This window comes from Nematolebias whitei, chromosome 1 (genome assembly GCF_014905685.2).
Source record: "Nematolebias whitei isolate Nwh7 chromosome 1, NemWhi1, whole genome shotgun sequence".
Classification (NCBI taxonomy): domain Eukaryota; kingdom Metazoa; phylum Chordata; class Actinopteri; order Cyprinodontiformes; family Rivulidae; genus Nematolebias; species Nematolebias whitei.
Genome location: NC_056498.1, coordinates 84,161,247 through 84,173,282, shown reverse-complemented (window position 1 = coordinate 84,173,282; position 12,036 = coordinate 84,161,247). Strand labels below are relative to the sequence as shown.

The 12,036-nt window shown below is 43.4% G+C and overlaps 1 protein-coding gene across 1 annotated transcript in view; it reads right to left on the bottom strand.

Moving 5' to 3' along the window:
- hells (helicase, lymphoid specific) overlaps positions 1-6,261 on the bottom strand; it is a 119,527-nt gene extending 113,266 nt beyond the window's left edge. The window contains exons 1-8 of the mRNA XM_037680884.1: positions 6,204-6,261; positions 5,771-5,868; positions 2,664-2,779; positions 1,014-1,136; positions 895-936; positions 784-817; positions 592-650; positions 469-510 (exon numbers count right to left, since the gene is read on the bottom strand). Coding sequence (XP_037536812.1) covers positions 469-510; positions 592-650; positions 784-817; positions 895-936; positions 1,014-1,136; positions 2,664-2,779; positions 5,771-5,868; positions 6,204-6,211 — 522 coding nt within the window. The 5' untranslated portion in view covers positions 6,212-6,261. The remainder of the gene's footprint in view (positions 1-468; positions 511-591; positions 651-783; positions 818-894; positions 937-1,013; positions 1,137-2,663; positions 2,780-5,770; positions 5,869-6,203) is intronic.
- Between the last annotated feature and the right edge of the window lie 5,775 nt (positions 6,262-12,036).

The following is a 12,036-nucleotide window of genomic DNA, read 5'->3' as shown; positions in this document are numbered from 1 at the left end:
AATTGGTCTTCCAGCTGTTCGTTATATGCTCAATTTCCTTTTTCCAGACACTTATTGCTACTTGTCCCAACTTTTTTGGGATTTGTTGACACTGTGAAATTTTGAATCAACATATTTTTCCTTTAAAATGTTACATTTACTCAGATTAAACTTTTGATCTGTCATCTATGTTATATTACGAATAAAATATTGACATTTGCCATCTCCACATCATTGCATTCAGTTTTTATTCACAATTTGTTTAGTGTCCCAACTTTTTTGGAATCTGGTTTGTACTTGCTTTCAACAGGAAGCACTCAGGGCGATAAACAACAAGGGATTTTGTCGTCAGAGCTCACAGATATGTCACATGATTCTGACGTGACCTGAACAAGCTGTACAAAACATGCAACACCCACTCCTGGGTTTTATTTCAGTGCACCAAAATATGACCCAATCAGAACAAAGCCAAAAGAAATTAATCATTACCGTGTCTTCCATTTTTGATTTCTTCGCCTGCGACATGATTTCCTGAGAAAAAAGAAATAAAAATTCAAGCAGAGCCCATGTAAACAGATCAAAAACTTTTAAACGATAAAAAACAAAACTCACTTCTTTTGACATGACATCTGCTATTTTGTAATCTTCATCTCTCTTCCTTTTCCTTTTATCTAGTTAGATTAAAATAAATAAATATGCACTCAACTGTATGTAAAGGCTTCTTCACAATCACAACTCGTCAGCATTAGTGCAAACTGGATCATTAGTTGCTTATTTTCATGATGGATTTTGCAGACTGCTCACCTTTCTCTGCATCAGCGCTGTGGTCCTTTTGAATCTATAGAGAGAAAAAACACCAATATTTATTGAGTATGTCGAGAATAAACCAGTGTATTCAGGTCACATGTCTCTTACCTTCTTGGATTTCTTTTTAGGTTTATCCTTCTTGAGTTGCTCCTAAATTTAAAACAACAAAGTATTACATAGTATTAGCTACTGGTGTTGGTGACAATAGAGTTAAAAACAAAAAGTACCTCATTCTGCTGCTGCTCCATCTTTGTCAGCAGGAATTTAGAGTAGATATTACTTTTCTGAAGTAAATGTTGTAGTCTTTTGTACCGCATGTCATGGGAGTCCCTCTTCCATGTCTCCCGGACCTTATGGTAAAAATAATAATTAATACAAGTCACCAACATCTAAAAATTCAACTGAGCTTGCTGTACACGAGCTTAATTAATGTGTGGCATCCTCATTTGAACAATTCTGGACAATAACTGGTTTAAAACTACGTACAATCCTCTACATTTTCAATAAAAGAAAAAAGTTGCGTTTGAACAGCACTATTGTTTAAGATATAGTATATAATGAGTCAGACATTTGGTAAGAAGTGTTTAAATATAGTTTTAAATCACAATGCCCTAAAAACTCACCGTGTAGTAAAATAAAAGCAGTGTTGAAACAGACCAAAAAACATTGCAGACCAGACCAACAGACCACATAGTACTAAAGAAAGTGTCGTACTGGGTTGCAACTGTTGAAAGACCTAAAACTGTGAAAAATATGTGAGAAGAGCTGCATTTTCAATTTGTCTCACTGATTTTTGGGTGTTTGCGACAACTGATACATACAGTCATGTTTCAAAGTGACCAATTAAAAAACATATGTAAATAATAAAAGCCTGTTATGTATAAACAACTTACAAAACTGTATTCTAGGTCGTAAAAATGCATTTGTTTGCATAATGTTTTTAAACTGTGGCAAAGGTTTTTATATGACCAAGCAAGAGTCAGTGGACCTGGACCTTGTGTCACAGGAGTATTGAATATAGGATGAGACTAATTTTATTTCAAAATAGCTACAAAGTTGTTGAGGTTGTTCCAAATAATCTCAAACGTTGAGGAAACAAAGTTTGTTTGGGCGGACAGTCCGTACTTTACGAGAAGCTGAAGCGTAGGACTCCTGAGGAGTCCTCATATGGTCCTCCCTCTGCAGACACCACACACGCTAAGCATTTCAGTAATAGGACAAAAACAACAAACCTGCAGTGCAGGACAATGATTAGCATGATCAGAGATCGCCATGGAGACGAGGGTAAAATAGTGATGGTAGGTGACATGTTTGACTGCTCAGTATGACCAGAGTTAAAGAGTATAATGTCCTGACTCAACAAATGACAGATGGAGAAGGAGAGGCACTGTTCTGACTTAAAGATGTCAGACATTAGTACTGACGGCCTGACAACAGTTTGTGAAGTTCTGTGTGAACGATGTGTCAAGAACAAGCTGCAAGAACTTCAGTCACACAGATTCTCATGACTTCACGCTGCAGCTGCGTCACAAATGAGCAATTTTGTCAGACAAATGTTGTGCCAGTGAGTCTGCAAACTCCCAGAGAACTCTGGTCCAAATTTCACTGGGAATTTGTGCAACGTTATCAGTCAGGTGTGATTCCAAGTGAAAACGTTGAGCATTTTCTCACATTTGTGGGTCTCCAGCTACAGCTGCAGCCCAGTGAATCAAGACATATGCCATGCAGGTGTTTCAACACCAGGTTGTTCAGAAAGAGTTGAAGCATGAGAGGTCTTAACAATGCTATGAAACAACTACACTTACTTAAACATAAAATAAACTCAATTTATACTTAACACCTGGACATTTTATAAAGGGAATTATTGATCAACAGACCTTTTCCATCATTTCTTTCTCTTTACTCTCCCCTTCTTTCATTAGCTGCTTTTCTTCCTCCTCCATTTCCTTTGTGATGACCACTCCAGGAATGTTTTCAGACTTTGTGCTTCCATCTTGGGAGAAACAAAAATAACAATAAAGCCAGTAGCTGGAAACTGTTCATTTGTTTGCTGAATTGTCCCTCCTTTGGCTAACCTGGTAAAATGCTAACACTGCTTCTTGAAACGATTGGTCTTTGACCAAAAGTGTTAAGTCAGGTCATCTGGACAGATTTTTCTTGATTGAAACGTTTTGTCTTTCATCTGAAAAACTTCATCAATCTGAGGCCCCATTTACACCAACACGGTGGAGGGATATGTAGATTTTTTTTTTATGTTAATTTGAGGAAAACATCCGCGTCGACACAGACAGATTTTGTGTTTACATTGCATCAACAGGAATCCCCCCCCCCCCCCCAATCCGCTGTAGTTTTCAAACCAGGTCATTAGTTGGCGCTGTGAATTTTGTACATTCACCTAATGCACATGCAGCTGTCTGTAAGGATGTTCCTCTGGGCTAAAAGCTCCGCTAACAACTTAACAACAAGTTAAAGCTGGATTTTGATACGAGTCGACAGATTTGACGCCAAGCGGGACCGCTTCATCCAACAGCTCCACACTGGTCACTGAGCGGAGCAGAACTGATGACAATGTCAGACTTTCTACTCGGTGATCATCAGTAGCCGATTTACAGCAGGTAAATCAACGTTCTTAATGTTAGCTTGTGTTTACTTTGATTACACAACAACCAACTGAGTTTTTATTTTCCCTGTGAGAAGCTCTCCCACCAGAGGCGGACTGGTTCTGAATGAGCCTCGGCCCAGGTGCAGTGCAGGAGGACGTCGAAGAGAGAGTTGTCAGATGAACTATTCATTTAAAATTCCCCTCAGTTCTTTTTCCCAATTCATTCAATGTTTTAAGTTACATTAAGGAAAGGAGTGACCGCCTGAACGAGCCAGATAAACAACATGGCGTCAGTATCCAGGATGACAACAGAGGAAGAGTCCAGTTCATTAATGTAGTTTACAGTTCAGTTAACATGTTTTAATAGGGTTCAGTTTTCTTACAAGTGTTTGTGTGACATACAGCTTGTGGTGTTGAATAAATAAAAATTAAACTTGATAACTTAATTTTCAACTTTAATAACACGCAATGTTTCGCATCATTTAAATCACATAACTTGAATTACATAATGTCCAAATAGCTTCATTACATCTCCCACCACTAACAGAAATACTGTTAATTATTGTTAAATTGTTATTAATTAGCACATTTAGTATGTTATAGTCCAGTGCGACGTGAAACATATGCATGTCTCCACAGACTCGTTCAATAAATAGAAATATTAGACTTGGATCAGACTGGCGTCTCTTCCCAACACAGATGTCGGTCACAGCAGCTACATTCTGGTGTAGATTAATTATGAGACTCGACGAATATTCATCCAACAGTCATAGCACAGAAAGCAGTCTGTTATACTCGGGCGCCATTGTTGTTGATAGAAATATGCGGTCGATGTGTGCATGCGTGAAATACCGACGCCTGTTGTGCGTATGTGCTGTCACCACTCTGCAGGAGATGTTTACAGTATCACCAGGCAGTCTCCTGAAAACCTCCACTCTGAGGTGGGCTGAGAAACCTCCGGATTCAAAGAAGGGGGCTAGTAGTGTCGTGTAAGGGTGTTTTCACACCTGATAGTCCGATAGACTCGGTTCGATTGGGGACCAATATTCACAACATTTATTTACATTTTCAGCTGGTGTGGTTCACATTCACACTGCACTGAGTCAGTCGAGCCAACCTGCCCCCCACCCCACCCCCAAACCTGTGGTGACGCTGCTCCAAGAACTACTGAAGGAAATGACACAAAAACTTCTGAAGAAGATGCTGAGCGCAACTTACTTCTGGAAATAAAAACAAAAACAGAGTGGTTTCAAATTTTAGCAGTTTTAGGATTTCTGTTTTGTCATTTTTCAACAATGGACTCAGCATGAGTGGAAGATGACACAGAAGGCCATGAGAATATTGTTTTTCATACAAGGAAGCTGACTGCTCCGTATGAGGTAAGAGAAATGTGCATATGTTTGCCCTGCGCTGAAGTCCACTTCCTGCTTTTGGAACGGTTTCTGGTCCACTTGTATTCACAATGCATTCGAACTGCGCCAGAGTTCACTTCAACCGAACCGAGACCTACATATTTAGGCGGATCAGTGTTAACGTTTTTGGTCGATTGTACATTCACACCTCCCCAAACGAACTGGACTTTCTAGGCAAACGGACTAGGGTTCAATTAAAGTGGACAAAACAGGGCTGGTGTGAATGCACCCTAAATGAACAGCCGAACAATTGAAACATTGTATGACTTTTTATAACCGTTTATTGTTGTCGCTGTTGTCCATTGTCATCATCATTCTTTGTTGAAATCAGGTCTCTCTTGTAAATGAGTCCTCGAGGCTCAATGGGATTTACCTGTATAAATAAATGTTCACTGAACTGCAGAGAAAGGTGCGGTTTCACTAAAAATATGCACCGTGTAAACTGCCCCTTATAAATAGCACCTTCTCAAAGTGTTTAAACTAGTTTATTGGGGACATTCAGAACAAGCTTTTCACATTGGCTGAGTGGTTACAGCAGTCGTCCTCCAATGCAAGAGTTAGGGGTTCGATTCCAACAGCAGTCACATGCCGAAGCGTCCCTGGACAAGACACTGTACCCCTCATTGCCTCCAATGTGTGTCCCATCAGTGTATGATTGTGATAAAGCTCTGATTAGTTTCTACAGATTCAGACTGGCTTTGTATAGATCTAGTAGAGTGCTGTATGAATGGGTAAATGAGGCACAAATTGTGCTGTAAAGAGCTTTCAGTATCCTGATGATAGAAAAGCTATATACAAGTGCAGTCCATTTATCATTTACATGTAAAAGGAGGACCATCAGTCTAACAATTGATCTTAGTGCCCTGATGGCCGCTTGTTATTCACAGAACTAGCCTGATGCAAACCTGGCCAAAGGGTTCAAAATGCTGATCTTTGTGTGTGTTTGTGTGTGAGAGGGGGGTTTACTGACCAGGAGTAGCTTCTGTCTCCATTGTTGTACCAAGGGGCTCCTCGGATTCATCAGGTTTGGGACACTGAGGAGAAGCACTTCGAGTTTCCTCCTTTAAGCTGCCAGAACCACAAAGATCATACAACCCCCACAATGGTGTTACAGCAAGGCGGAAAACTTTTTATACATGTGTCGGAATATTTAATAAAACATAGGGTGTGTAGAGCTTTTACTCTGCAGAACAGAAAGATGAGCTGAAGCCAAAATAATTATTTAAACCAGTGTTTTTCCTGCAGGCATGTTCAGTATTCATCCATTCATAACAATAACGAAGATAAACATTACACATGTTAAAAAAACACATTACATTACGATTAAATACAAAATAAATACTGAAATTAACTTAATGGTAGATTAAATTTGAAACTTTTTTAATAGTTTACAAAAAACTTACCAGCTCATTGCAATGCTAATTCCAACTTTCTGCGATCTATAACGTTAAACCTTTCTGTTCAGCAAAAAATGGTTACACAAGCAGGTTATCTAGTCATTAAGCTAACTTTGTTAAATAGTAGGCTAGTCAGAACAACTGTCAGTTATTACGTTAGTTAGTAACGTGCAAAAACACCACAACTTCTTTCGAAAATACTATCTAAAAGTAAAAAGACTCGCAAAAACATGAAACGAAATCGCCGACTTGAAATCGCACGTTGTTGGGTAATCTGAAAATGAAGGTGTGTAAGTCATAAAGTAGCTGGTAAAGGAGATAAGAACATCCGCTTATCGAGTTTCAAAATAAAATCTTTATCTTATCAGAACAATGTAGAAAAGGCTGGAAACGTTGAGATAACTTTTATTTTGACGAAAATCTTTAACTTCCTGTTATTTAACTTCCTGTCATTCAGGCATTCCTAACATACATTTGTCTAACTTGACGCAGGCATGAACGCAATCGTAGGCGGGTCCAAAGCGTTTCGCGCCAATACAGACGAGACCATTACTTCCAAAATAGGGGTGAAAGACGGTTAAAAGTTATTGATGTTGAAGTATTTTAGAACTTAACGCTTACAGAAAAACTAATTAAATTGTTAAAATACAAAATCATAGTATCAAAAAACCTAAACACGACAAACAAAAAACATAATGTGAATTCAGCACTGCCAAAAAGTATATTCACCCCCTCGGGATTGAAATAAATATATTAACCCCAGTCCTAGTGTTGTTGGGGCACGCCAGCTCTAAAATGTTGTTTTTTTTAACACTTGACATTTTTTAGAGTCTAACTGAATATCAACGAAGCAAAATGCAATAAATGTTTAATAGTTTTAATTTTATACAGCCATGCTGCTCTTAGTAATGAAAAACCATCATTAAACATCTGAAGCACAGAACAACCATAACACCATCTCCTCCTAGGACACAGGAAGTTTAAAAAAAAGACATTTTATCTGTCTCAATATTAATATTAAGGGCCTTCTCCTACTCCGCTCCTGTAACCTGGAACTCCTTGCAAAAATATCTGAAGCTGTCGACTTTGACCTCTCTAAGAGATTTTAAACATTTGTTATGTTTAATGCAAAAATCAATGCAAACATGTTTCTGTTTTTAGTATTTTACAGTTTTATAATGTAGCATTTTTTATTTAATTTTTTATCACTTCTTTTATTTACTTTTCATTTTATATGATTTTATATGATTTTTTAAATATTTTTATTGTGGTTTGTACCTCATCTGTGGATTGTTGAAAACCGTTCTATTTCGTATAGGCTTCGCACTTTAAGGCTGTCGCTGGTGGGTTTATCCCGACATGCAAAGCATTGCACTGAAAAAATTTAGTCCACGCCCACCTGTTGTGTGGGTCCCACCCGGTCCGTATAACCGGTCCGTATAAATTACGTTAAGAGCAGGTAATCGGCTCCCATTTTTTCTTCAGTAAGCTAATAGCACTGTCAGAAGAACGAAGAAGGAAAGTTGTCCAGCTTGACTGGCACAACCTTTGTTGAGGCTGCCTGGGTCCCTGCCACGCCAACCTCCTGCTGTCCCGGTGAGTTCTTCCTCCCCGAGGAGACGCAGACGAGCAGCCTTGTTTCAAGGTAAGCACCGAGGAATATTTTTTCAGTGGCGGGTCGCTACCCGCTGGACGACACCATCGACCCTTTTTTTCCTTTTAACGCCGACTCTCGGAGCGAATCAGATGGTTCCTCCGGGACAGGCGACATCAGCAGCAGCCCCTGCTGCTCACTCCCTCTTGGAAAGCGTAGAGTTGGAACAAGGTGGGCTGAGCGGATGCTTACCCCCCTGGGCCTTTTCACATTGGCGACCACACCGCTCCCAGCTGTCGGTGCCCTCCTCTCTGAGCTGCTCGGCATAATCCAGAAGGCGGCTGACATGAAGGGACTTTTTTCCGTCCCTCTCCTTCCCCCGCCCAGATCGAATGATCTAGCGGGAAGGTTTTTGTCTCCACCCCGGCTCGCCGTCCTGATCCCATCTGGCCTCATTTCCCAGCAGTGACGTCCTACTGGACCAAGGCTACGGCCAGACCTGGTAGACTGAGAGCACCGGTTTCCACATTTGTGCCCATCACCAGAGTGGAGGGGTTTTACTGAGCGGAATTTCCCTCGGTGCCCCACTGGAGCCAAGCCTGGTGGAGGCTCTCGAAGCAAAGATGTCCAGGTTGGACCAGCGTCCTGCGCCTCCGAGGAAGCATGACCAGATGGTGACGTCGCTCTCCATCCGAGCTCACCAGTATGCATTCCAGGCGGCAAAAATAATGTTGCGCCGCTGACGTATAGCATCTCAGAGGCTGGAGGGAACAGACCTGCCTCAGGAGACGAAGAGCTCCCTTTGCAAGGCGTCTGACGTCACCCTCAACCTGTGCGCCTCGTCTGCCTGTCTCGCATCACAGCCTGGATGACAATGGTTCAGAGGTCCACCTGGCTTCGTCACTCCCCCTCCCTGTCGGAGAAATTGCAGATGGACTCGCTGGAGGGCCCGATCACAACGGATGTGCTGTTCTGAGCCAATTTCAAGGCCATGCTCGAGAAATCGAAGAAGGCGGAGTAAGTGTCGGAGACTGTGCGCCATCTGATCAAGCCGCACCCCTCCTCTCGCCCCCCCCCCCCCGCCCGCTGGAGACAGTGCTGTGGCCGAGACAGCAGAGACACGCCACAGCTGCGTCTTCTCGCTCCGCTGCCAGCCCCTCCCATCAGAGTACCAACCTCCTCATCCCGGCAACCAGCGGTGCTGCATTTCCCCAGAGACCGCCAACAGGCACCGCCCTGAAACAAGCCACAGGGCTCACGGGGGAGAAGATTCAAAAATGATTCATTGCGGAGGATGTGTGTGTGCATAATGATGGTTTGAGTTTTGGAATAAAACGTAAACATCATTCAGGAATTAAATTGTCTGATTTCAGCCTGACTGTCAGTTCGTATGATCTCACAGTGGCTTCTCCTCACACATTCCTCCACACAAAGCGAGCCAGTGTCCTCCAAGCAGGGTTTTAAATCACCGCAGCCCAAGAAATTTTTTATTTTTTTTGCCAAGATGGCCGCGCTCAGAGCAGTTGCAGCTTCACAGGCTCCCGGTACCATCCCAGTTTTTAGAAGTTTTGATATTGACTCTGTGCCTGACTCCGCGCGATTTATGTGTGTGAACTATAGCCGAACCGAACTGATGAGAATAGGAGCGGATTTGCCACGAAATATAGCAGAAATCAGCAACAAACTCAAAACTACGCTCGGCAGAATGCAGATCTTAAAGTCATCTACCTGGAAGCTGCAGCAGAGGCGTTCCAGCGGGCAGAAGAGGAAGCGCTGCTCCCGGCTTAAGAGGAGAGGATGCCGGGCGGGGGTTATGGTGAGGCTACGAGCTAACGCTAAAGCCGGTAAACTCCCCATGCCGTCTCTCTTTCTGTCGAATGTCCGCTTGTTGGACAACAAGATGGATTTACTTCGTCTGAAAGCGGGCGCCTCAGAAGAGATGAAGAAGTGTGCGGTACTTTGCCTCACGGAAACGTGGATTACAAGTGAAACGCCGGACACAGTCTTCCAGCTGGATGACAGACTTTTTTTTCGAGCGGACCGCTGCAGCGAGCTAACGGGGAAATCACGGGGAGGCGGAGTATGCATTTACGTGAGTAAAAGTTGGTGCACGAACTGTACTGTTGTAAATAGCTCGTGCTCGAAGGCTTTGGAGCAAATAACAGTGAAATGTTGGCCACATTATCTACCCCGCGAGTTCACGGTGACTTTCATCTCTGTCATTTACATTCCTCCGGACGCTAATGCTAATGAATCACTGCAGGAGCTACATGATATCATCAGCTCGCTGCAGAACAAACACCCCGAGGCTCTTTATGTGGTAGCCGGAGACTTTAACCACGTGAATCTAAAGGACTGTCTCCCGAGCTTTAATCAACATGTGACAATTCCGACACGTGGAGACCGCACGCTGGACCGTGTTTACACGAACGTAAAAGATGCATACAAAGCCGAACCCCGCCCCCGCCTAGGACTGTCAGACCACATCTCAGTCTTCCTGGCTCCTGCTTACATGCCCCCGCTGAGACGCTCCAGACCGGTACAAAAGAAAATTAAATGCTGGATCCAGGACAGTGGCCCCATACTGAGAGATTGTTTTGACCGAACAGACTGGCAGGTTTGCAGAGAAGCTGCTGAAAATGGAGGTTCGCTTGATCTTGACCAATACATATCCTCAGTTCTGGGTTACATTAGTACATGTACTGACACCGTCTCCACTATCAGAAATGTTAAAAGCTACCCAAACAGAAAACCTTGGCTGAATGCAGAGGTGCGTACCCTGCTGGAAGCCAGGAACACTGCCTTCAGGTCTGGAAACTCAGAGGAGCTGAGTAGGACAAGAAAAGAGCTGGTTGCTGGTATTAAGAGGGCCAAGGCCACATATGCACAGAGGATCGAGGGTCAATTCATCTCACAAGACCCTCGGAGCATGTGGAGGGGCATTAAGTGCATAACAGATTATAAAGGAAGGAGCGAACAATGCCCCAAAGACCCATCTCTGCCTGATGCCCTCAACAAGTTCTATGCACGCTTTGAAGACCCGAACAGACCACCCAGCACCAGACTCACCTCACCACCGAATGAAGAGCATCTCAGCGTGACCTCAGCCGAAGTAAGGAGTACCTTCAGGAGGATTAATCCGCACAAAGCAACTGGCACAGACAACATCCCCGGAAAAGTGTTGAAGGAATGTGCTGATCAGCTCTGTGAGGTGCTGGCAGACATCTTTAACACCTCACTTACCCTGGAGACAGTTCCCACCTGCCTGAAGACTGCCACCATCATCCCAGTCCCAAAAAGCTCTACAGTGACTGGTCTGAATGACTATCGGCCAGTGCCCCTCACCCCGATAGTCGCTAAATGCTTCGAAAAACTGGTCATGACTCACATCAAAACAACAATCAACATCAACGAGGACCCTCATCAGTATGCATACTGTGAGAACCGATCAACAGAGGATGCCATCTCCTCTGTGGTCCACACTGCGCTCAACCACCTGGAGCAGAAAAACTCTTACGTCCGTATGCTCTTTGTGGACTTCACATCCGCCTTCAACACCATGATCCCCCAAACCCTGATGGACAAACTATCCACACTAGGACTAAGCCCCTCCATTTGCAACTGGGTACTAGACTTTTTAACAAACAGACCACAGTTAGTGAGGATCCACAACTTCTCCTCCTCCACCATAACCCTCAGCACTGGCTCTCCTCAGGGATGTGTGTTGAGCCCCCTCCTGTTTACTCTGCTCACGTATGATTGTGCAGCTACCCATCCAGGCTGTCACATTGTAAAGTTTGCAGATGATACAGTGGTGGTGGAATGCATCACAAACAATGATGAGTCCAGCTACAGGCAAGAGGTGGAACACCTGGAGAGCTGGTGCAAAGAGAATAACCTTCACATCAATGTGAAGAAGACAAAGGAGATGATTGTGGACTTCAGAAGGAACAAAAACATCTACACCCCCCTGAACATAAGAGGATCTGCGGTGGAAGTGGTCTCCAGCTACAAGTACTTGGGTGTACACATGAATGACAACCTCAGCTGGAGCAACAACACCACCAGCCTGATCAAGAAAGCTCATCAGAGACTCTACTTCCTCAGACGGCTGAGGCGAGCTGGTCTGGGAAGCTCAGTCCTCACCTCCTTCTACAGGTGTGCAGTGGAGAGCATCCTGTGCTCCAGCATCAACGTATGGCATGGAGGCTGCACAGCTGCAGAAAGAAAAGCTTTGCAGAGAGT